Source organism: Haemaphysalis longicornis, unplaced genomic scaffold (assembly GCF_048455015.1).
Source record: "Haemaphysalis longicornis isolate Haplotype H1 unplaced genomic scaffold, Haemaphysalis longicornis Haplotype H1 scaffold_7, whole genome shotgun sequence".
NCBI lineage: Eukaryota > Metazoa > Arthropoda > Arachnida > Ixodida > Ixodidae > Haemaphysalis > Haemaphysalis longicornis.
The window spans coordinates 26,694,868-26,721,478 of NW_027526422.1; the positions used below are offsets into that span (position 1 = coordinate 26,694,868).

A 26,611-nucleotide genomic window follows, 5' to 3' on the forward strand; every position below is an offset into this window, starting at 1 on the left:
CATTTTTGCAACGGAAACGTGATTTTTGACACGCTTTTGAATCACCTGGTTGTGGAAAAGGGGCGTGGTCATCGCGCCTCAAGGCTACCAACGAAGAATGCGTGCAACTCGTAATTACTCTGCACCAGCGCTTGTTTTTTGCTATCAGGGCGTGAATGGGGAACTAGCAAACGATTTTCAATCGTCAGCTTCACGCTCTGACAGTAATAATCCCAGAAATCGGCTGAAAATGTCAAGCAGTGCCTGGTTGCAAAGCTACTTTATGATTTTAGGCAGTTTTATTGCCTTTGCGCAAGTTGTCCTAAGTACTCTGGTAGTTCTACTTACCCCAGGACCATTCCCAAACAGTTTACAACAGTTTCGGTTTCGTTTCTGCATCGCGAAATTCATATTTAGCGCAACTACGCAGTTACCCAACTTCAAGGCTAACTGCCATGGCGCCTGAAGCGTCCGCGACTGATCCTCGAACAAAGCACGCCGCTCCTCATTTCCCCCCACCCTAACCCGATTTCTGCGATAAGAACTTCAGATGCAAGTCAGAAGGTCACACCCAGTCGCCAGATATCTGTTCCGCCGAGGACAGCGCTTCAAACCGGCCTTACACTGCCAGCTGTTCGCCTTCCAGTTTCGTTTTCATGCGAGGGTATATCCGGGTGTCTAATATTGCTGCTTAGTTGAACTGTCTATTCGGACGGAGTCTCTGATAAGTTTTTGTACTGTTTCATTTGAAAAATGTTAGGTGGCGCTGCAATAGAGGAGGCTCGTTGTGCTGATCTTTTTTAGCGCGCGACTGCTACTCGGCCAAAGATCGCAGGGGACGATTCTAGCTCATCGTACCTCATTTTTGCGAGCAAGGCTACAATTGCGAGTAAGAAGATGATAATAAAGCTCAGCTTTATGTTTTGAGAGATAACTGACCGTGAACGACAACAAACATCAGCCACGGCGTTCCGTTTTCAACTTCATGCATGTTTTTTTCTGCATCGCGTGCTTGTCCCAAATATTGTGCTCGCTGTAAATGCAAAGTCAGCCATTGACAAGATGTTTTTACGTTATGTGGGGACAAATTGGTGCCTCTGATAACGTCAAACCGCCAGATTTATTCCAAGGAACCACCCAAAATTGCACAGTTTGAATTAGAGGTTGGGCTTCACCGCATGACACGAGCACCGTGCGTGCTAACATTTTTTTTTTATATCTGAAAAACTGTTCCACGCAAGTCGACATTTTTTTTAGGGTGTGTTTTTGAAATGTTTCCCTGCAAAATGTATATTCTAATTTTTTTCTACTACCGGTGGTTTGATATACACAACTCCTTTTTTATCATTTTTTTCGACAACTTGACAAAACTTTTGATTTTGATATTTTTTTTCACAACTATGATATATGAAAACCTTTAAAAAACTGGTGTTATTGGAAAGGCCGTTAAATAATCTGCATTTTGTGCTCCTGCAATTAGTGCCTAAATAATTTTGTAGCAGAAAAAAAAATGTTTTTCTTGGACCCCCCAAAATTGGTCAATTTTCTGCGGTAGCGAAAGAGTTAATTACGTATATTTTGCCTCAAATGTACCTACAGTTTTCTTTGCGCTATATAGCGGAGAGATGTAGGAGAAGCGCCAGCTGTTCACAAGTTTCGAACGCTTATAACCATATAAACCGCTTGGCTTTCGAAGCGTTTGGGTTACGTCACGACGACAGCCGCTACGACGGAACGCCGTGTGGCTATACTTGGGTCGAGCGAGCCACCTACGACGGCAAGGCGAGCCCCTAAAGTACTGTGCACTTAAACTATTGTTAATAAGAGGCACAGAAAACCTCATTTTCCGCCTACGTGATGAAAATCCTGAATAACTATCTTGTACAAGTTGCTAGGACTTATCCCAGGCACACAAAAAAAAATCCGTCGAACGGGCATGTTGGTATTCGACAAGCATGCTCAAATGATGAGCAGTGGGTTACTTCGGTCACTGAAAAGAATAATATGCAAATAATACATACTGCCGAGGAAGACTGCTGGGGCAGAAACTTGGCGACTTAATTACCGGCTTGAAGAAAACTTAGTGAGCCCAACGATCGGTGGAAAAAGAGATGATAGGAGCAGAGCTTACGGATAAGAAACGAGCATGCTATTCACAGAACACACTCAGGCAGAAGGCATGCTATATCAGATAACAGAGAGAAAAGGAATAGGGCAGGCCATGTAATATATGGAGAATTGACTAACTATGCACCATCGGAGTAACAGGATCTATACCTGAGACTGGAGTGTACAAATTCGCGAAGACGGGTACCGCTATGTACAATTAATGGGTTCGGACAGCGCAAGACGCGCGAGAGAGACAGAGCGGCCCTGACGGAAACTGGCGAGGTTCATCTGTCAAGGATCCCTAGTCACTACACCAGTTGGATGTCAAAATTGGCATAACAACGATGGATATGATGGCCTTTGTCCTGCAGTGAACATGATGATGATGATGACGACGACGAAAGGCAAGAAAAGAAGTAAACGTAGAGGGGCAGTCTCTCAGTACATTGCTCACCGTTCTCTCTTGCTATAATTCCAGAGCGCAATTTGAGACGCCACGATGAGAAATCTCTTCAATTGCTTCGTGAGGCGGCTTCTTATCATTCTGGCTCTCGCTTTGGTAGTGTCCCAAACTCCGGTGTTGTTAGTTTGGACCGTTTTGAAGTAAGCAGTCTTATGTGTAGTGTCTTTTATTTTGTTTACATTTCATTTTCGTGCACAGTTTCCTGGCTCTTTGAGATGGGTTTCATAATGACACCAAACTTCGCGCATCTACCCGCTAAGCTATTTGCCTGTCATGTCGAAATATTTGGAATCTTTAATTTCCCAGTTGTTGCATGTTGTTTAAACTTGTCCGTGCACTTCTTGATTCGACAACTTCAGTTGGAGATATCTGAGGTTTTGGTTCAACTGACTTGGAAAGGGCTTCGAGCACGCTGCCGGCAGCAGAAACTTGGGGTTATGGCTTTTATCGCAAAGCGTTGCGCCAAAAAGACGTCATCGGTATTTGCGCCTGTAAGAGTTGGCTTACAGGCGCAAGTCAATCGCTCTTACGGGCTAAGTCGCAGCCAGGTACGTAAAATTATGACTGCGAACTTTTATGCATAAATATTTCGTACACCCCATTAAAACAGGAACAGAGAGCGAGAAAAGTGGACACGGGGATACAGGGGGGGAAAAGTGGACACGGGGGGGGGGGGGGGGAGTGGATACACGCTAATAATGCGTACTAATTATTTCCGTTCGTAACGACGGATGGATCGTTGTACACTCATATCGTTGGGATGCGTGCTTGATTAATGTGCATCAGTGATGTCGTGACTTAATAAGGCTTAACGTCAATCTCTCCTCTGTAATCCAAAATCCGGTTTCCCGGGCTTGGTTCATCGCATTACGGATAACTCTGCGTGCTCGTAATTGCGCATGACGCAGCCGCTGCGTTTATACCATTACGTACAAGCTGAAACACTAGAAAACATACGCCAGCCACACGACTAAAATAACGGGGCTGATAAACAAGTTGAAATTTCCTAAAAAAAATGTTAACCAGCTGCCTCGTTCGTTGTGTAATGCTTGGAATGCCACAGTGTTGTTGACAAAAATGACTGTATTCCGTTATCGTTGTCAATCCCGAGCCATATGCGTTAGTTCGTGCTGCCGCAATGAAAGTGGACTTAACGAGCGTTTTGCTAAACAGATCATCCGAGAGCCAGAGAGAGAGAGAGAGAGAGAACTTTTATTTGAGCCATGATTACTTAGGGTTGGTGGCGGCTGGGCGGAGGCTAGTCGCGCCTTCGGTAGCTCTCTAACCAGGGCCTCCGGAATCTCCTGGCTACAAACGCCTGTCTCCATAGCTCGCGGCTGGATATTTGTGGGAAGGGGTCGTAAGGGCAAGCCCACATGGAATGTTCCAGAGTGGCACGTTGGCCGCATTGGGGATAGTTGGGAGACGGGAATGCTGAGGGGTGGATGTGGTGTAGATGAGATCTGCATGGGAACGAGTCTGTTTGCAAGAGTCGCCAATAGCGGGTTCGGTGAGCCGTGAGGGAGGAATGGGCGTGGGAGAACGTACGACGGGAGGGTCGGCAGTGCTCCACGATGTCGTTGAACGTGATGAGACGTTCTTTGGAGGAGCGCGCGCCGTGTCGGGGGACGATGCTCACACCAGCCCGGAGTGTGAGATCGCGGGCAATGCAATGGGCAAGTTCGTTTCCCGGCAGGCCAGTGTGAGCCGGGGCCCACACCAACTCCACCATCTTTTGAGGCGGGTTACTCTGGATGATGCGGAGGGCTTCGGAAGAGATGGTCCCCCGTTCCAGATGCAGCAGAGCCAGCTTGGAGTCCGTGACTATCTTGGGCGGTGTTGGACGTTGTCTGAGGGCCAGCAGTATGGCCGCTTCCTCTGCAGTCGCGGGGGAGGTAGTTAAGAAAGTAAGCGTGCTGAGGGGAGTGCAAGTGGAGTTGCGCGTGACCACCAGAGCGTAGGCGTTGTGATGGCGGTAGTCCGCCGCATCACAGTACACCGCTTCCGGACATTTTGCCAGTTCCCGGTCCAAGGTGCGCGTACGGGCTTGGCGGTGCGCTGAGTTGTAGACGGGGTGCATGGGTCGGGGGAGGGGCCTTGTGAATATTGTCACGTGGCCAAAGACGACGCAGTCGTCTTCAAGGAAAACAAGTTTATTGGAGCGAACTTGTGCTCCCCTAACAACTCAAAAGAATACAGAGGCGACGAAGCAGCGGTCAACAAATTGACTTGCGCAGGCGAGTGTCGTCGAAAGGAATGCCGCGGCGTCTCCTCCGCAGGCTTTTATCTTTCGGCGCGAGTGTTTCTGGAACCATCGATTCACATCCAGAACATTGTAGATCACAAAAGATTATTCTGGGCTAGCGACGTTAGGGCGAAACAGTCTGCTTATCTGAATGAGATAGCCCGTGCGGCATAAAAATAAAGAATGGAACACGCGCTTCGCATTGGACACAGATAACAGAGCCGGGCTCGGCCGGGCATTAAAAACAAACAATAAATAAACAAACCCGTACATGGTTCGTGGCATTACCCCCCCTCTAAGAGTGCATCGACCCGATGCTAAAATAAAACGACAGTCCGAACAAACAGCAACAACAAAACAACAAAAAAAGTCCGTCATCTTGCGAAGTACGGTTTGAGGCGAACCGGAACGGAAGCACAGAAATTACCGACTGGTCTCCGGCTTGTGAAAACGCACTTGTGGCTATGCTAAGCCTGCTGACGTCGCCACCCATACTACGCCATTTTGACCCGCTTGCACCTACAGAAGTTCACACTGAGGCCTGTGGTGTCGGTCTAGGTGCCGTTCTCTCTCAGCGTAAAGCAGGCTTCCATGAATACGTTGTTGCATACGCCAGTCGCACCCTGACGAAGGCGGAGCGGAACTATTCTGTCACCGAGAAGGAATGTTTGGCTATCGTTTGGGCTATCACCAAATTTCGTCCTTATCTTTACGGTCGTCCATTCCACGTTGTCACGGATCACCACGCTCTATGCTGGCTGTCCTCACTGAAAGACCCTTCCGGTAGACTCGGACGTCGGGCTCTTCGACTTCAAGAGTACGACATCCGAGTCATATATCGGTCCGGACGCAAACACAGTGGTGCCGATGCCCTGTCTCGGTCACCCGTCGTGTCCGACACTGGTTTCCTGTCCACAACAGACTGCGCGGTGGCGTCACTAGCTATACAAAATATGGCCTCGGAACAGCGTAAGGATCCGTTGATTCCCGCAATCTTGCAATACCTGTCGAGTCCATCAACAGTTCCAGCATCCCGGGCGACGCGCCGCCAGGCTTCACACTGCGCCATATGTGACGACCTGCTCTACCGCCGGAACTACTCATCTGAAGGCAGGAAGTGGCTACTCGTCATTCCTGGCCATTTGCGTTCCGAATTTTGCTCTTACCACCACGTTGACGCACAGTGCGCCCACGCTGGAGTGCTGAAAACGTATCAGCGGCTCCGTTTGCGCTACTACTGGCGGGGGATGTACACATTTGTGATCAAGTACATCCGCTCGTGCACAGAGTGTCAGCGTCGTAAGTGTCCCCCTCAACATACCACGGCAGCATTGCAGCCAATACCATGTCCAGCACGACCTTTTGACCGTGTTGGAATAGATATTTACGGTCCACTTCCCAGCACGGCCGCAGGCAATCGTTGGATTATTGTGGCAGTTGATCACTTGAGGAGGAGGAGGAGGAGGAACAACTTTATTTAGTCAATAATCATTGACTTTGATTAATGATGGGCTTCTTCTTCACACCGTGAAGTGGCCAGAAGACCTTGCTTCGTGGCGACTTCTAAAGCCCAGTCCACGGCCTGAATTTGGGTCTCAGGCTTGGAGCTGGTCACCGCAGTCTCCCACTCTATTTGGTTAGAGAGATGCCATTCGGCTTTAGGTTGGAGCTCAGGGCATTCATATAAGATGTGGGCTAGGTCGGCTTTTTCGGCCTCACATATTCTGCACTTTGGGGTGTACAGACCTGGGTACATTAGGGCCAATTTATAAGGGTTTAGAAAGGTATGAGATTGGAGTTGCCTCCATGTCGTTTGCTGGATTTTCGTTAGGGAATAATGAGGCGCAGGGTAAACCAGTCTTTCATTTCTGAAGTGAGATGTAATTTCTTGAAAAGTAACCATACGCTCCTTAGACCCTCGCAGGCACGATTGGTCCACCGCCTGGTTGACGCGTTCGCAGGCAAAACTGTGGGCCGCTTCGTTCCCTGGATGGGACGAGTGCGCAGGAATCCAGATAATCTGGATCTGGCGAGGTTCGAAATGATTTCGTAATAGAATTTGAGATGCCGCTTCGTGAATTTTGTTTTTCGCAAAATTACGCACAGCCGTTTTGGAGTCGCTGAAGATAAATTTTGCTTTGGTACTAATAATTGCAACAGAAATTGCAGCCTCTTCCGCTTCTTCCGGCCGCCTGCCATAAACAGTGGCTGCGGTGATGTGCTTGAGTTTGTTGTCGATGGCTGCAACTGCAAAGGCATCCTGCACTTTGTATTCGGCTGCATCCACGTAGACTACCTCCTCGTGGTGTTTAAACAGTTTTTCGAGTGCTTTGGCCCTAGCGTTTCTTCTTTCCTTGTGATGAATAGGGTGCATATTTTTAGGAATAGAGTTAATAGTGAGGTGCTTAAATATATCTCGAGGGACCGGGTTCTCCCTTGTGTGTGTTCCTTCGTAAGATATACTTAGATCCTTTAAGATGTACTGTCCTGTCGGGGTCTTCGATAATCTTTCATATTGAGCGATTCTATGGGCCTCTATTAATTCTTCGAGGGTGTTGTGTAGGCCCATTTTCAAGAGTTTATCAGTCGGAGTACACCTCGGTAAGTGCAAAGCTGCTTTGTACGATTGCCTAATCAAACAGTTTACTTTCTCCTTCTCCGCCTTGTGTAAACTGAGGTATGGAAGGGAGTAGACAAAGCGACTCAGAACAAAGGCTTGAACTAGCCTCGTGAGGTCTATTTCTTTCATCCCCGTATGTTTGTTCGCTATGCGGCGAATAAGACGGTTCGTCTGATGCACACAAGCTGTCAGTTTACTGAGCGTGGCGGTGTTCTTGCCATTGCTTTGTAAGTACATCCCTAGTATTCTGATCGTTTGGACTTCGGGTACTAGTGCGTTATTCATGCGGATTTCTATTGGGACAGGTGTATCCTTGGCTTGTCTTCCAGGCGCGTAACGCATTACCAGGAGCTCGGACTTTTTAGGAGAGCAAGACAAGCCTATAGCCATAGCCTGTTCCGAGACTATGTCCGCTCCGGTTTGCAACGTGTACTCTATTTCTCCGTCGCTGCCCTTCGTTGTCCACAACGTAATATCATCAGCGTACAGGGAGTGGGACAAATTAGGTACTGCCGCTAGCAGCTTGGTCATGGGTATGAGTGTGATGTTGAATAGCAAGGGGGAGAGCACTGAGCCCTGCGGTGTCCCCTTGCTACCTAGGGTGAAAGGGTCGGACTTGAGCTGCCCGAAATGAATCTCAGCTGTCCTGTTGGACAGGAAAGCCTTGATGTAGCTATGGGTTCGCTCACCGACCTGTAGGGCTGACAATGCTGCCGTAATCGCCTCATGCTCGATATTATCAAATGCTTTGGTTAAATCCAAAGCGAGGATTGCACGGGTGTGTTTATTATGTAATGGATTAACCACCTCTTCCGATATTCTGAGCATGATATCTTGTGTTGATAGGTGTGGTCTGAAACCTATCATAGTGTCTGGGAAGAGATGGTGTTTCTCCATGTGTGTTTGAATCCTGTTAAGGATAACATGCTCAAAAAGCTTCCCTAAACAAGACGTGAGGGAGATAGGTCTTAAATTTTGAATGTCCAGGCTTTTACCTGGCTTAGGAATAAAGGTGACTTTGGCATGTCTCCAAGCAGGCGGGAGTTCTCCTTTTTTCCAGCAGTGATTGAAAAGCTTAGTTATTGCCTTGACACGGTACGCGGAAGCAGCTGCACTGTCCACTGCCACTGCTCGTGATGTCGCATCCTTTCTTCTTCAACGTTTTATTCTGCGGCACGGAGCGCCCAGGGATCTGTTGAGCGACCGGGGACGAGTCTTCTTGTCCGAAGTCGTGGGGGCGCTGCTCACTGAATGCCGCGTTGTTCACAGGAAGACTACATCCTACCACCCCCAAACCAACGGGATGACAGAACGTTTCACCCGTATACTGGGCGACATGCTGTCGATGTATGTTTCTCGTGACCATTCGAACTGGGACTGGACTTAGTTCTTCCTTTCGTCACGTACGCGTATTATACGGCCACGCAGACAACCACCGGCTTCTCACCATTCTTTCTGCTGTACGGGCGTGAACCTTCCTGCCTACTTGACACCATCCTTCCTTACCGCCCCGACATCTCGGAATGTGTTCCAGTCTCGGAAATCGCCAAGCGAGGCGAAGAGTGCCGCCAACTGGCACGCTCCTTCACGGCAGCAGACCAAGGACGTCAGCAGTATCGCCACGACGACAGTAGTGGAACGCCAACTTACGCTGCTGGCTCCTTGTATGGCTACGGATACCGTCCACGGCCCCAGGGCTTTCAAGCAAACTTAGACGAAATACCAGGGTCCCTACCGAGTGGTCGAAAAAACGTCTCCCGTCAATTACATCGTCGATCCGGTCACTCCTAGTACGATCGTCGCTTCCGTGGCCGCGAGACGGTTCACGTTCAGCGTCTCAGGCCCTATTACGACCCGCTCATCGTCGCATCGCCCTGAGTCGCCAAGGATGGCTCCTTCTGTCCCCGGGGGTGATTGTAACAAAGATAGTGAGCAACCGTCAGAGCACCAGTCTCCCCGAGCGGGTATGTGTTCGGCTATAGCGGAGGCTGATCTTCTGAGTGGCGTCAATCCCCCCGCGGGTATATGTCCCCGTAGCGACACAGCGGCAGCTCCATCGACAGTGCTTCGGCGTGAGACCTGCGCGTGGACGCCAGACCTCCTTTGGACTCTGAAACAGCCAGACCTCGTTGGTGCCTCTTGCAAGACCACGTGGGCGACTTCGGGTCGCGTGCGTCGTCGTGATGTGCCGGAATCACCATTGGGGATCACTTCGTAGGTTAATTGGCCAACATGTCGTAGAATCTCGTAGGGTCCGAAATATCGGCGCAGAAGCTTCTTACTGAGTCCGCGTCGTCGGATGGGAGTCCAAACCCACACACGATCCCCTGGTTGGTACTCAGCGTCTCGGCGTCGGAGGTTGTAGTGGCCGGCATCCACCAGCTGCTGGTGCGTTATACGAACTCAAGCGAGCTGGCGGGCCTCCTCCGCACGTTTAAGGTAATCTTGGACGTCGGCGTTGATGTCGTCGTCTTCTACATGCGGAAGCATGGCGTCGAGGGGAGGTAATGCCGCGAACCATGTACGGGTTTGTTTATTTATTTTTGTTTTTAATGCCCGGCCGCGCCCGGCTCTGTTATCTGTGTCCAATGCGAAGCGCGTGTTCCATTCTTTATTTTTATGCCGCACGGGCTATCTCATTCAGATAAGCACACTGTTTCGCCCTAACGTCGCTAGCCCAGAATAATCTTGTGTGATCTACAATGTTCTGGATATGAATCGACGGTTCCAGAAACACTCGCGCCGAAAAATAAAAGCCTGCGGAGGTGACGCGGCGGCATTCCTTTCGACGACACTCGCCTGCGCAAGTCAATTTGTTGACCGCTGCTTCGTCGCCTCTGTATTCTTTTGAGTTGTTAGGGGAGCAGAAGTTCGCTCCAATAAACTTGTTTTCCTTGAAGACGACTGCGTCGTCTTTGGCCACGTGACATCTCCATCGCAGTCGGCCGTCTTCCGTAGACAAGCTCGAACGGTGTCATCTGCGTAGTCTCCTGGGTCGCTGTGTTGTACGCAAACGTGACATACGGGAGGACTTCGTCCCAAGTCTTATGTTCAACGTCGACGTACATAGACAGCATGTCCGCGATCGTCTTGTTCAGATGTTCCGTAAGTCCGTTCGTTTGGGGGTGGTACGCCGTCGTTCTTCGGTGATCCGTTTTGCTGTAACGTAAGATTCCTTGCATTAGCTCCGCAGTGAAGGCCGTTCCGTGGTCCGTGATTAGGACTTCAGGGGCTCCATGTCGTAGCACAACTTGGTTAATAAAGAACTTCGCGACTTGTTGTGCAGTCCCCCCTCAGATGAGCGGCGAACTTGTGCTCCCCTAACCACTCAAAAGAATACAGAGGCGACGAAGCAGCGGTCAACAAATTGACTTCCGCAGGGGAGCGTCGTCGAAAGGAATGCCGCGGCGTCACCTCCGCAGGCTTTTATCTTTCGGCGCGAGTGTTTCTGGAACCGTCGATTCACATCCAGAACATTGTTCATCACAGAGGATTATTCTGGGCTTGCGACGTTAGGGCGAAACAGTCTGCTTATCTGAATGAGATAGCCCGTGCGGCATAAAAATAAAGAATGGAACACGCTCTTCGCATGGGACACAGATAACAGAGCCGGGCGCGGCCGGGCATTAAAAACAAACAATAAATAAACAAACCCGTACATGGTTCGCGACAATATGTTTTCGCGAATTTCAAGGGGAATATGCATGACACTTTTAGCTTTTTGATACAGCGGAATGCCTTGAGCAGCGGGAATGGACTTGCCTGTTTTTGTTAGTTTTAGGCGATATCTCTGGGATGATAAATGAGCTTCAACTAATTCGGTGGCGGTGTTAAAAACTCCGAAGTGGAGCAGACGATCCGTGGATGCGTTAGGGCGTATCTGCAGGGCACCGCGGTAGACCTTGCGGATGAGGCCATCGATCTTGTTCAGCTCGACCTTGGACGCTTGTGTATATGGCAGGGTATAGAGGAGGCGGCTGATAAAAAAAGAGTGCACTAGGTGAAGGCGGTCCTGTTCATATAGTCCATGGTGTCGGTTGGTTACCCGCCGAAGGAGTGCAATAATTTGGTCGAAATGAGATCCGAGTTGTTGTATGAAGAAAGCATTGGATCGATCCTGCTGGATAAGTAGGCTGAGGATTCTGAGGCGGGAGACTTTATGGACAGTGTGGCCTTGTACCGTTATTTCAATTTGGGGATTTCATGAGTACATGTACGAGGAGGGAGGATTAACAGCTTGGATTTGGAAGGGGAGCATGTGAGTCCGGCCAAGGCTGCCTGACAGCTGACCGCATCGGCGCCTGCTTGGAGAGTGCTTTCAATATGTCCATCATTACCTCCTGGTACCCATAGTGTAATCTCATCCGCGTATATGCCAAAACGAAGGTGCGGGATCTGTTTGAGAGATAGGGAAACAGGCAGGAGGGCGAGATTGAAAAGAATAGGGGAGAGGACGGCCCCTTGGGGTGTACCTCGGCTGGCCAGATGGTATGGGCCGCTAGTGTGTGGGCCCAGGCGTATGGTGGCTGTGTGGTCACTCAGGAAAGCTGTGACATAGTTATACACCTTCAAACCTGGGGGAAATGGCCAAGAGGTCGACCATTATTGCCTCGTGAATGACCATGTAGAAGGCTTTTTAAGATCAAGCGCCAGCACGGCTGCATTGTCCACTTTGCTGGGAGGCTGGATAATTTCATTAGATACCTGTAGTCGTAGATCTTGAGCAGAGAGTTTAGGTCTTAATCCAAGCATTTCTCGCGGAAGGGCTTCAGTTTGAATTACGTAGTGGGTGAGTCTGCCTAGGATGACGTGTTTCAGCACTTTGCCAACGCAGAAGGTAAGCGAGATTGGGCGGAACTGATCGAGGGCTACAGGTTTGCCGGGTTTTGGGATGAAAGAAATTGCTGCTGTGCGCCAGTCTGGGGGGAGAGTGCCACTTCGCCAGTAGTGATTGTAGTATTCGGTTAGTTGTGGGATGGAGGCATCATCTAGGTTGCTGAGCATCTTGGTGGTGACAGAGTCGGGACCGGGAGCTAAGCCAGGTTTGATGGGTTTAAGAGCCTTCCTAACTTCTGCTCATACGAACCGCAGTTTAAAACCGAGCATTCAAGATATTTTATCTCCGCATGGATATACATTACCAGCACATATTCTCTTATTTAATTAATAACACATTCCATGGTGGTGGTGGTGGTGGTTGTGTGGGATCAGGCAGGGTCAGCCTGGCTAAATATGCCAGCAATTGCTCCACCCAAACTCCTCCTAATTAGCCAATGCTAGGATCCTTCACCACGAGTTTGCCAGTTCCGTCTCCGAAAGGAATCGTAGTAGAAGGCGAGATACGTCTCTGCGCAGCATACAATGCCTCCTTGGGAAAGATGATGTGGTCCACAGTGTTGTGTGAGGCTACCTACTTTCGAATCGCTGAGAGCATTCCAGTCCGCTCGACATCATGCTCTGGGCAACATATTACGTAGTGGTTCGCCTACCCTAGCACTGCACATGACAAGCACAGAGGTGATCGCATGAGGCCCACCTTGAATAGCCATGCTGTGGTCTTTGCTGACCCCGTTCGGATGCGGCACAGCAATGTCGCCTGCCATCTCCTAAGTCTCTTTGTGACGCAAGGCTTATGATAGGAATCTCCCAAGGACTTGAAATGTTCAACGACTTGGCCTGAAGTCGTTCCAGTGATCGGCGGAAACTTTAACAGTCGGTGCAAATTGAAGCGCATTCCGTGCGATCTGATCCGTGGTCTCATTTCCCTTGACGCCAACATGGAATGGAATACTTTGGAACCACACATTAAAACCCTTGCTACTGAGTTTTTGCACATGCCGTAAGGAATGCTGATATACCCTTGTCGTGGGGATCCTACGCTGCAAAAGTTGTAGTTGGGCTTTTGAATCAGTCAGAATTACAACTTCCTAGAATTTTGTGAGATTAACAGATTACTGTAATTATGCGGAAACTTCTCGCTTTGTAACTGAAACCGGCAGGTTATTTCGAGAATATCGAGGGCCTAAATTTGTGGAGAGAAAGGCTGGGGGGAGTGCGGCCTTTTCATTTTTTTTTGTTTGTGTTCTGTTACCTTTCTACTAATAAAATCAACTAGCAGCTGTTCCCGGTAGCGGCTTAGATTTTATGACATACTGGCAGGAGGGGGTGCCCACTTAGTCTTCCCCTGTGCGTAGACCGGTCAGTAACACTCATTTTCTCTAACACCAACCCGTGACATCAAAACACAACCTATGTAACAGAGGGACACGTGTTCAAGAAACGAAACAATAGACCCTTTTCAGAAAGCCGAGCAAACACTGAGCATTCCGTGCTGGCAACACTGGTGGTTAACGCGACGACGCCATGAGAAAGGAAGCGTAGCGCTGAACACCGTTGAGCCGGCACGTTTTGGCCGGATGTTTCACTAGACTGCAACCTCATAAAGAGATTTAATTGGTTGTGTACGCTGCTTATGCTCTTGTAGCTGGGGTAGTAGCCTTCTCGGCGTGCTCGCTTCCTTTCTGATGGCGGCGCAGCCGGGTGCACAGTGTTGCCAGAGTGGCTTAATGCTCTTCCGCTAGCGTTCCTGCCATTTTGCAAAGGGTCTATAGCAACAACATAAATTCCGAGCACACCTGAGCACTGGTTCAGGGTCGTGAATGCGTAAGCATGAATGTTTACTCGAATGACTTGTTCGGCCTCGCGTTGTTGAAGGGCTTTTTACCCTTCCAGCTTGAAACGCATTGCTTTGTAATCCACCGCAAGGCTTTCGAATGGCTTCGATCTGTCTTTTTCACGTTGCGCCGCTGCTCCTTCCTGCTGCAGTGTAATGAGAAAGTTTACGATGATTGGTGGGATTTCGCTGCGTTTGCGTCCGCTCGTTCGGCTCCGTTCTTCCGCTCCCTTCATCTGCGCCGTACTGGCGTGGACGGCCACCTTGCGCTATTTTGTGGTATGGAACGCCCCGTGCTATGGAACGCTTCCGAAGGAGTCGTTTTTCAGTTACGGATGCCAGACGCCGGCATTTTCGCTCAGTAGGCCATTTATTGTTTTTGGCGATGAAAAACATTGCTACTAAACAAGAAATCTTGTGGCTCAGGGTGCCCGCATAAATTCTAGGGGTGCAAATTGTATCGTACATGAACAGAAATTTATTTCTATAAATAACAAAGAGTAATTAAAAAATAAACATTCAATTTATTTGAGAAATACAATTGCGACGACTTTTCGAAGTAAAGGAACGTGGAAAGTGTTTTCTGACTGACTTACAGACCACAAAACTTCGCTACCGTCTATTCAAAGTCACCGAGGCACGAGGAACATTGTTCTTTCTTCGCTCCCCAAGCGGTGTCGCACTGCTCTGGCCATCATAAATTATGACCAGAGGTTGGGTTGACTAAGCAGAGGAAGCACAGACCGGTGATATTTGCGCGCACTTAGGTATAGGCTCATCTTTGCTTCATCAAGCTGCGGATGATGCATCGGCGGGCAAGCGAGGGTCTGAACATTTTAAATATTAAAGCTACTTCATGTTTGAAAAAAAAGGAGGGGAATGGGGGGTTATTGTGGGCATTGATCGATGCAACGTCTGCGGTGTTGGATGCTCTGCGATAAGTTGTTTTAGTCTACTTCCAATGGCGTATAGCGTTATTTTGTTATGTTACTTTTGTTATGTTGCATCTTATGGTTATTATGACGCTCGGGGTTTGTTTTCCCTTTTTTAGCTACGGTAGCTACCGATGCCAGGGCCATGTTATTTTATTGGTCATGTAGGGTTGCTAAGAAGGGCTAAACGCCGAATCGTACCGAAAATTGCTAGAAATTGTGTAGTGTTCGTGAACATCCGAAGACTGAAGCCCATTCTCACATTGTTGCAGCTCGTCGGCCACTTGCGGGGTTAATCAACGCGTGCACGGAGAATTTGAAGTTGAGAAAGAGCTAGAAAAGGAGCACAACTAATAACTAATATTCAGCATTTATAATCTGTATGTAACATTCCTGAAGTCGGCCAGTGGATTGATGTAACATTCCTGAAGTCTACCAGTTGATTGCTTGCTTGCTTAACCAGTCGTTTGCTGAAGCGTGAGGGTATCTAACGGGGACACATTTGCCGCAGTGAACAATGGATCGGGCAAGGCCGGTGATGAGTCCGACGACACCACCAAGAGCTCGGACTCTAAGGAGATGGAGGACACCCGGACGGCGTCCAAGAGCCGCCGCAGCCCGCTGCGCATCATCGGAGACTTCCTCGAGTCCCGCAAGGGGCGCTTCGGGAGCACCCACCGAAAGGTCAAGCCGGGAGACGTATGTTATGTCTGCATCTCTTATCAGCCCCAATTAGCAGGAGTAGACGGCGACCATGACTGTAGCCACGTGTACTACTACGCTTCGCACGCATAGTGGTTTCTATTCATCCTAAACTTGCACACTCATGCTCGTCTATGGTTGAGGTTGTGTTAAGAGTACTCCTATCTCGGAATTAAAGCCGGTTAACATCTTAAATGCAAATTTATTAATCCAGGTACAAACCCAGAAAACGGCTCGTTCCTTGTAGCGTCAATATGACCTTAAAGCTTAAGCCAAGGACAAAAAGCCAAGGTAAAGCCAACTGTCAAAAAGGTCAGAAATGACTTTAAAGCCTTGACCTCAAATGACCCTAAAATGAGCTTAAATGACCTTAAAGTCAAAATGACCTTAAAGACAATGTCAAGCCAACGCCTTGTGCGGTTGTGCAGTGAAAGCGTCTGGTACAACGTACGTCCCAAAAAGAGGGGTGCGGAAAGGGAGATAGGGGAGAGAGTAAGAGCTCGTGCCGTCGGGAAATGATACCAGGAGGCGCAGGCTACGTCAAAGTTCACTGCGCGTTCGCGCCTACAGCGCCGATAGGGCTGCGATATGTTGTGATCGGTGTTTGTGTCACAACCGCCGAGTCGCGTTCCGCCCTTCGCAACATATTTAATGTGCCACAGCAGCAGTGTACGATGTTGGCCTGCATGTGGCGCAAGTTACATGGGGAAGAATGGACGCTGTGTATGATTAAAGGAACCCGAACGTGTCATCAAAAGCAAAGCGTAATCTCATTTGGCGACTCATTGCAGTGAGTGCGGGTGTTCAGTAAGATTTGAAGCAACCACGTGCACGTACAAACATAACAAGCAACGCATCGAGGAAATAGTTGAAGCTTGTGCAATCGAAAAGCGCAGACTAATTCGTAAGGCTATCATCAGTCATATCACTATATCAAAAAAAAATAGAGTGTTTGGATAAGAATTTCTGGCGCAATGCCTAGTATAAAGATTTGACATGTGCGGAATATTTGTAAAAGCTTGTTTTTCTGAAATCAAATTTAGTTGTTAGTGGCGACTTCTTCTGGCCATTGTTTTTGATAGGTTGCGGAGCTGCTACTCAGACTTCATTAAGCGTACCTATCCGAAGACCATTCAGGTGTGAACTTGCAGGCTGGCCGATTTGTTGAGTGCATCCTTCTCCATTATAATCTACTTGACCAACATTCCCAAATGCGTTTCTCAGTTGTACGCCACTCACGGCATGGGGAAGTTCAGCTACGAGCGGGAAATGTTCTTGTTGAAGAAACCGCGGCGGGGACCGCGGGACGTGAATGTCTGTTTAATGGCGGATGGAATTCTACAATGATGATGATTGCACTATCACGAGGCTGCTGCTAATGGCCACCTCTTCTTCCTTTCTGATTTTTCCAACATCCTCCCGGCCACGCGATAAATGGCGGAGGATTGCAGTTTTCAACGGTCATCAAGCACTCGTCTTTTAACACTTTCGTCCAAAATCCCGTAATCAGTTCAATGAGGTAACAATCCATGTCATGTCTGTCGTAGCCGCATTGTGTTAGTCCATACTTTCGCTTCCATCGACGCTTGGTGCGTTTGTGATACCTCCGCCTTACAAAATCTCAACAGGGTATTGACTCCTTTGGACCGTCGTCCGTTCTGGGTGATCACCGTGCCTACTTCCCACAAACATTATGCGGCATGGGCGTCGGGTTGACTTTCGGGTCCTAAAGAAATTCAAGCACCGGATGAGTCTCTTCAGGTCACATGTCCTTCGACGTGGGGCTTTCCCTTGCTTCCTTGTTTGAAGTCTCACTCTGTACTTGATCATGCGTTTCGGTTGAGCCTTATTTCTGCTACTTGTGCATGCTTGTCGTAGGGCTGTGCGGCTTCGCCATTTGTCGTTGTTTTGGCATCAGTGTTATCAAATCTTCACGTTTTGCCGTAGTCAATAAAATCCCCTCCGAAGTCGAGTTTCCGTGATGGCAACATATACTTGAACGATCGATGGGTGCGCCTGAAACTGGGTCCATGTGTCGATGCTTCTGCAGTGTTTTTTGGTTTACTTTTCGGGTTCCATGAAGTCGTTCGTTGTGCGCTGAACACTTTTTAATCTCTTCGAAATCTTGCACAGACGTCTCTTTTGGTACCTGCACTGTGGTGTCGTCGTTATCACTCGTTATATTCATTGCAGGTAACGAAGACGGTTCATCGTTTCCAGCGTCAACTGTGGAAAAAGCTGTTCTCAGTTTGTCCGAGCGAGCATTAGAAGCGGCTGCCTGCCCTTTGTCAATCAAGGCATTATGTTGTTCTTTGAAGGTACCAGCTCGTTCGGTGACATGGGTCTCCTGACGACCGTGTTTCGAAGGTGTAGGCAAATCGCTGTTTTTGTTAGGACGGCCACTGTTCTTCAGTGCTGACTCTTATTTGTGTACGTGCAGTTGTGTTGTTCGGAGGATATTGCTACAGTATCATTGCTAGGATATTTTTGTAACTCCGGGAAGAATCGGTCCATTTTAAATTTTGTGAGCAGGATAGAATCTTCGAATTCATATGCAGCTTCACATTCTTTCGTTAAATTTTCTAGGTCAACTAGTTTTTCGATTTCACTGTCAAGTTTCCATTAGGCTTTTCTTGAGGCAAATTAGCTCACCGATTAATGGTGTCTCGGTATTTATCCGTGATTTTATGTCCTTCATCAGTATGGTGGCGTCGTTGCGGATTAGGCTTCTTCGCTCACAAAGGGCCTCCATGTCGTAGCTTGGCGTCGGTAATACCTGAAGGTCGCCGGGAAGAGTCATGGTAGGCCAGAAACCTAAGCCGATTCTTCCGTTGGTCCCGGCAGGCGTCCGCTGAGAGTCGGTAGTGTTGGTGAGGGCGCCTGATCGTTAGTCGCTTGGCGAGCCCTCAATTGATCCTCGAGTAGTCACGTCCGCCTGCGGTTCGTGGTCAGCAGTCGCAGTTTAGTCCCATCGCAGCCGTGTCACTCACGTCATCGTTGATGGCGGTCCGCACACTCCATTCTTCAACTGTGCAGATCTTCCCATCCTGGTCACGGCGACATTTTGTTGAAGAAACCGTGGCGGGGACCACGGGACGTGAATGTCTGTTTAATGGCGGATGGAATTCTACAATGATGATGATTGCACTATCACGAGGCAGCTGCTAATGGCCACCTCTTCTTCCTTTCTGATTTTTTTCAACAGTTCTCTTCCAAATTAAGGCATTCCACGCAAATTAAGTATATTTGGTAGTTAACTACAAAATGCCTAAAAGTCATTCCTTCTGTATTAAACACAATTTGTCCTTTTTTCTACCATTCTGGCATGCAGTCTTTCCGAGGCCACGAGCGCTCCGAATCCCAGTCCAAGCGCCTCAAGGCGCACCATGGCGGCGGTGGTGGTGGTGGTGGCGGTGGCACCTCCGCAACGGCGGGCCAAGCAGCCTCCGCGGACGCGGCCTCCATCCTGTCAGCCGATGACCCGCACATGGGGATGCCGTACAGGCAGCTCGTGGAGCAGGACGAGACGCGACTGCCATCTCCAGCAGTCGAGGAGCCGCCCGCGCAGGCCGAGGGCAATGGTCAGCCGTCCTGGCGCTCCACTTCAACCCCGCCTGGAGAGCTGACGTCGCCAGGGACCCATCCGAGATCCGCAGGAGACTGCGAGCCTCCCGGGACACAGGCGGCCGCGGTGAACGCCGCAAACGAAGAGCTTCCATTGCTGCACACGGACAGCGGCAGCTGCTGCTCTGAGGACGACGCGAGGAGTCTGGACAGTGGCTCCAAGCTGCTTTCTGAGGACCCCGATGGCAACGTGCGATGCCACATAGACCCGGAGATACTGGCCGAGATTGAGGTTAGTGCTGCGAGAGGTAACATATATTATGCAGTCATTCTTCTTCCCTTCCTCGCCCCCTTCTTTTTCTGAAATTTGGAGAAGCATCCATAGCGCCATACTATAAACTTTTGAAGGCGCTGACCGTTTCGTTCTCGTTAGCGCTGCCCTTGGTGGTACGCCTGACTTTGGACTCGCTTCTTTATTTGAGCCTGTTTGGTCATCGACCTCTTAAGATGATGTTTAAAATGCGCGTCCCTTTCAGGACGCGCTATGATCGTAAGAGCATATCGTTCCCTGTTTACAGTAAAGGTCAGGTATCCCTGTAGCGCGAACGAAGCACGCAACGAACACTACTGCAGTGGTTGTGAGAGGTGACTAAGTATGTCGATAGATAGACCGGCACGTCTGCGACTAAGTATGTCGATAGATAGACCGGCACGTCCGCTGGTATTTGACCGTCTTGTGCGGAGTACGGCGGGCTCGATGGCGAAATAAAGTGTGCCTTTCTGACAACAAGACTTGTACCATTTAAAAACGTTTCATCCTGTGGAGGAGGAGAAACTCTCATTCAGATCAGACAAGAGCTCTGTGAGTCGAGTCCTCAGTACGGGACCCCGGTATAGCTTGCTGCCCTCTTCAAATGCTCGGTGAGCCGCAACTTTATATCACATGGTCTTCGCTTTTCAACCGAATAAGAATATCGAAGCCGCACTAAATCGTTGTGTGGGGCTTCCCATGTGAACTCCTGCTTCGTAGGAAACATGTTTGACGCTGATCTTTACCCGTATGCGGTATAGAAAGTGTCCGATGTACGTAGCGAGGCCCATCTTCGACGTTTCGATGTTTCTAAAAAAGCTTAACTTGCTTAAACCAGAGTAAACTTCGTTGTTTCCCAGAATGTGTCGTAAAAACGGAATCTTTATGACTCGTAATTCAGTTTGTTGTTCAGCTTGATCCCGGCTGTTGTGATGCGCTCCAAAGTGGCTCAGGCTCTTTGGTCGTGCTTCTTTCCGCATGAACCCCAGATGACGCTTTGAATGGGGCATAGCACGCCTACCTAGCCGGGGAGGAAATAATCCATACGCCTCTGGAGGTATTAATGAAGTTTTCATGATCCCGAGCAGCAACCGGCTGAATCAAGACGAGCCGAATGCTGTTGTAAACGCGACAAGAGCTGGTTAGCACATTTTAACTGATAAGTGAGGCTGCACCGCCGTCTTCGATGCCGTAGGCGGAGTCTCGTCTGGCATGAGATCTGGCATGACCGTGGCGGTTCACGCGTGTAACAGTGCAAAGTTTCTGAAGAACAAAGTTATGCTGATTTCTTAGTCATCATCATCATCAGCAGCAGCCTATCTACGCCCACTGCAGGGCAAAGGCCTCTCCCATTATTCTTTAATTACATCGGTCCTGTGCCAACTGTGACCAATTTATCCCCGCAAACTTCTTGATCTCATCTGCCCATCTAACTTTCTGCCGCCCCCTGCAACGCTTGCCTTCTCTAGGGATCCACTCTGTCACCCTTAATGACCAGCGGTTATCTTGCCTTGGCATTACATGCCCTGCCCACGTCCATTTCTTTTTCTTAATCTCTACTAATATGTCCTTAACACGTGTTTGTTCCCTGACCCACTCCGCTCTCTTCTTGTCCCTTAATGTTACACCTATCATGTTTTGCTCCATTGCACGCTGAGTCGTTCTCAATTTAAGTTGAACCCTCTTAGTGAGCCTCCAGGTTTATGCCCCGTAGGTGAGTACCGGTAAGATGCAGCTGTCATACACTTTCTTCTTCAGCGACAATGGTAGGCAGCTATTCATTATCTGAGAATGTCTGCCATATGCACCCCACCCCATTCTTATCCTTCTAATTACCTCTGCCCCATGGCTGGGATCTGGGGTCACAGCTTGGCCTAAGTAGATATATTCGCTTACCACTTCCACTGCCTCGCCACCTATCTCAAACCGCTGTGCTGTCCCTAGGTTATTGATCATTACTTTAGTTTTCTGCATGTTAATTTTCAGGCCCATGGTTCTACTCTGTTCGTCCAGTGCGGAAAGCATGCTTTGCAATTCGTCCCCCGAGTTACTTAGCAAGGCAACGTCATCAGCAAATCTGAGGTTACTGAGGTATTCTCCATTAACCCTTCCTCCCACCTGTTCCCAATCCAACGTTCTGAATACTTCTTGTAAACATGCTGTGAATAACATTGGAGAGATTGTGCCTCCTTGTCTGACACCCTTCCTTATAGGTATTTTACTGCTCTTAGTAAGGGGCTAGAAAAATAGGGGTCAAGTGACTTAACTGTTCAATAAACGTTGAATTATGTGTTAAATTATGATCGATAGGAATAGCAATACCTTTGGAGTAGGAGGTCACAGCATTCATTTTACTAGCATATAGGCCTAAAGAGATGCTTTTGGACCCGTTACTGCGCATATGAAGAACCTCAGTTGTGCTGATGACTTATTTAGTGTGCGGGGAGGTATAAACAAACGTATTAGCTCTATTTGTGCAAGTGAAAATTTAACCAGTTGACAAAGTCGCACTATGATAGGTACAGATTAAAGAGCTTGGGGTCGAGAACACTGTGGAAAATGGGAAGAGCCGCCAAGACCCGTTCAGATGAGGGCTGTTAATTGAACATGCTGATAATGATGATGAGCACAAGGGGAGACGAGGCAGTATCTTTTTCAACAGGCACTACCCTGGGAAACTGCAGAAACAATCTTCTTTTGAAACAAATTCGGTAATTTCCTTTGAGTTCTGCCAGTTGTTACATACGATAGAATTTATCAGCCGTCCCCGCAATACCATGTCTATTGGCAACACGGTAACCGATCCGGAATTCCACTGCGCAAGTTTTGTTGAAGCTGAGCAGAGATAGCTGACGATGCGAATGCACTGGAGGGAATTCACAATAGGGGACACTAATAAAAGCACACCCAAGTCCCTTACCCGTTTGTCTCCATATTCATTCATTCATTTTTTCATTCATATATGCAAATACACGGCCCACCTCTGGCCTGCCGTTTACCCTTCCGCAGGAGCTCCCGCCACTCTGCTACGCCGGGAATGTACTCTTACTGAAACAATTTTGTGCGGCCAGTTCTTTTGCTATATCCTGGCTGCCCCTTTTGTCCTTTTGAATGCCTAGGCTGCCTGCTTTTTCGTTCCCAGCGTACAAGCTGGTGGTTGCAACAAATGCAGTGTTCAAACAAAGTTCAGTATGACAGCAGATATCATAATTCCCGGCGTCACGAAATAACGTAAAGTGGCGGATTATCCGTATTATTTGGGCTTATCCCTGACTATAGAAGAAGGCTAAGCACAGCAGCGGTGACAGGGGCTGTAAACAGACGGGACGGGCACTACACACAATTGTGAGTATCACCCGTGCCGCCGTCTGCCTGCACACCGTCCGTGTGTGTCATCACAGCGCTAACCGTCATCCATAAGCATAAAACATATCGCCCAACAACACGTTGTGTTGAAGGCTTATTCCTCGTTAGCGGGATAACTTGGTACTGGTAACCAAGCTTGGAACAGCGCCAGGCGTTGCTGCTGTGTTCTGAGCTTGATTTCAACATTGCGGCAAGAAACTCACTGCGATATACTGCCATCTCCTTTTCCCTGGCCCCCTTTCCACGTTGTCGGTACGCAGAAACACTTTGTCCCTCATGTTTCCTCATGCGATTGTTTATGAAAGATGGCGTTGTTGGTTTAGGGAACGACTTTCTGGACGACTGAATATTTAATATGATGGTAGTCCCGGGTGATGTCTTAAATATTGGCAAGGTCGTTGTAACTGGCTTATTTGGTGGGGTCTTCTAACAGCATGTAGGCACCGCCGTCTTATAAAACGACTAAGCCCAGTTATACCCAGTGTCAAATCACCTGAAACAGGGCTGCTGTGCTTTTCTTGTGTAGGCCCGAACGTCAGCGGGCGCTGGCCGGAGAACGGCAGCGCTGTCGCCGGTCAAATTGTACGCTTCGTGCAAGGGAATCGGCAGCTAAACGTCATCGGCGGGAGGCTATACCTCCCTAACGGGAGGAAGAGGAACCCGCCCCTGCGAGACCAGTGTGCCCTCTATGGGTAGGTCTGGGAACCGGTTTCTGTGAGACCGCCGACGCGTTTGAGATCCTGCTCCTACCTCTGCGTAACGCACGGCTTTGAGCAGAAGGACGAAAAGACTCGACAAAAATAACTCAGCGGTTAAAAATTCGGCGAATCAGGGATGTAAAATCTGCTGGCAGCGCTGAGTGCCTGAATTCATCGATTATCAGATCGAACTGTGTTCTGCCTCATCGGTCGCCTTCTTTCTAACACCGTCTCTTTTCCCCCTACCCTGTACTCGCAGGCGTTCGAGCAAATGGCCCAGAATTACCTGAAGCGCCACGGCCACGACTTTCCTTTCTGAGGAAGAAAATACTCTTTTGCACAATTTTTGTACATACGCACATCTTCTTCCACGTGATGTCTTTCGTCTCTTTGTCTGCCACGTCTTTTGAATACGACGACACCATCAATAAAATTGTTATTCGCGTCTCATGCGCACTGCTACATCTGGGTAATATTCTTTACTATTCATTTATCACATACTGTAGACCAAGTATGGTCCATGCAGGAGAGGGCAATGAAGCTCAAAGGTCCAATTTACATACAGTGCGGTGCAAAATATAATCACATTTCACAATAAACTCGTGAAAAACAAGCACTAAAGATACGCTCCATTAATATAGAACAATGTTCTAAACACGCCCAACTTCTTCTTCGTCTTCACGTAACGTGAGTGCAATACTCTCCACCACGTGTGAATTAAAGGTGCACTGCAGCCCTTTTAAAGACGGTAATCTATCTTGGGCTGCTTAAACACGAAAATTTTTATCTGTCTGTCTGTCTGTCTGTCTGTCTGTCTGTCTGTCTGTCTGTCTGTCTGTCTGTCTGTCTGTCTGTCTGTCTGTCTGTCTGTCTGTCTGTCTGTCTGTCTGTCTGCCCGCCTGCCTGCCTGCCTGCCTTTACATTGATTCAGCCGGCAGGCCAAACATTAATAGAATTCTTGAACAAGACTTTGATATATGCAAACATTTCCAAAGTACTAAATATGGTGACAGTGTTCGTACTTAATTGTCAACACTGTTGAGCAAAATGAAAACATTAAGCCCATTTAAAGCAAAACATCACTACATAAAGGATACTTGCAGTGTTCCATTAATTAAAATACATGACTGCTTCATTTCTGGGATAGGAAATGAAAAACACGCCTTGAAAAAAAAAATTCCACCCAAAAATAGAAAAACCGCTTGCGTGCAACATTAGGCCTCCTGGCGGCATTCCAAGAAGTTCAACAGTAACAAAAGCTTCGATTAGATGGAGCACGAGCAGAAGAACGCGGTAGACTAGAACTGACTTGAGAAAACATTCGCCAGACAAGAGGGGAAGAGCGTTAAAGGTGCGCGGGAAATAGAAGAGAGCCATTTACGTGACAGGTGTGGCCTACGACTATGGCCTGCCTTTCGACGACATTTGCAGCGAAGTGAGTAAAAACGCGGCCATTTTTAAAACTTATTTATATATCTTAAATGGTTCCAGGATGTAGTCAACGGCGTATTTAGTGCTTCGAATTGAGGGCCACAAAGAATCTCAGAAAAATATTGCTGCCCTACGCCCATCGAATTATCTACAAACTTCCCCAAACTTATTTCTATTTTTAGCGGTCTCAGCGCTGTTTGGCCACTTGAGTGAAGTCACTCGGGCTACATTGCGTCCATTGACCGTCTTCCGTTTAGTTTCAGCCATAAATACACGCGATAGCTAGTTTAAACGAAACCAAAGCGGGAACTGGAAGGTGTATCAGCTCGACGACGAAATCACACTGTGCCGCTGTGTGAGAAAGAGAGAGAGAGAGAGAGAGAGAGAGAGAGAGAGAGAGAGAGAGAGAGAGAGAGAGAGAGAGAGAGAGAGAGAGAGAGAGAGAGGGGGGGGATCTTTATTAAAGAAGAAAATTCAAAGAAAATACATGCTTCTCTACAGGAAGGGGAATGCGAAAAAATAGTTACTCTATGTACTTAAAAGAACTGTAGCTTTCATAGTGCTTCCATGAGTGCAGAAAAGAGTACAAACGTTTATCGCCAGTGGGTGTGGGGTGTAGGGGGAGGTATCTTTAAACTGCATCTCTTGTTACGTTATGAGGAGTAAATAAAATTCTTTGAGAGGGTAGTTAATGAACTTGGCAGTTAGTTTTTAAGATGTTTTTAGTGTTACCAATTAAGAAGTAGATCATTTAGTGGCCCTGTGTGTGTTCAGTCACAAACAGAAGGTTTTTAAGGGCAGCAAAGTTTTCTACACTATTTCTGGTCTGAAGCTTGGGCGTTTATCTCTCGCAGACCAAACTTATCCTTGTTTCGTCAGGCCTCTGTTTATCAGGGTCGAAGATGTACAGCACTACGTAAAGGCGCTGTCGAGGACCTGCTGGAAGGCAGGCGACTTTGCTGACACACAAACGAGAGCACTATGACACACCCGTGTGTGATACACCGTCTTTACACAGTGACCTTGACGTTGAGGGGAGAGGTGTTGTATTATATGGGGACAAAAATGGCTCCGTTTAGTACAAAGATATCCCATATGTAGCCATGCTGGTTGAAGGGCGAGGTGTTACACTTTGACTTTGCGTTTCTTCGTGGCCTGAGACTGATGGTTGTCTGGGCCCAACACGCAGCTATCTTTACGAATGATGCCACTCAGGCACACATGGCTGGCACGTCGTTTGAAAGGATAGGTCCGCTAAGCGCATCGATTTTTTTGTGTCCGCTATTTCCTGCAGCGCTAGGCACTTAGCTCTCGTTGAGGCTGTAGGAACTCAATACTCGAACACGACTGTAGTTAAAATTCTTCTCCCAATGCATATCCATTCGTGTCAATTAAGGCTCAACTTTAGGGAATACAATTTTGCTCTTCAAACGCGAATTCAATCTCCCACCGATCAAGATGGGCTCGTTAGAAGTGATAAAAATATACGTACCATTTAAGGACCAAGCCGGCAAGCCCT

General features: G+C 48.4%; 1 protein-coding gene across 2 annotated transcripts in view; it reads left to right on the forward strand.

Moving 5' to 3' along the window:
• The window catches only part of LOC144144887 (uncharacterized), a 184,714-nt gene extending 160,595 nt beyond the window's left edge, over nucleotides 1–24,119 (forward strand). For both annotated transcript variants that reach the window (XM_077676386.1, XM_077676385.1), the window contains exons 9-11: nucleotides 15,533–15,720; nucleotides 19,055–19,579; nucleotides 23,921–24,119. In XM_077676386.1, coding sequence (XP_077532512.1) covers nucleotides 15,533–15,720; nucleotides 19,055–19,579; nucleotides 23,921–23,980 — 773 coding nt within the window. In that variant the 3' untranslated portion in view covers nucleotides 23,981–24,119. The remainder of the gene's footprint in view (nucleotides 1–15,532; nucleotides 15,721–19,054; nucleotides 19,580–23,920) is intronic.
• The last annotated feature ends 2,492 nt before the right edge of the window (nucleotides 24,120–26,611 follow it).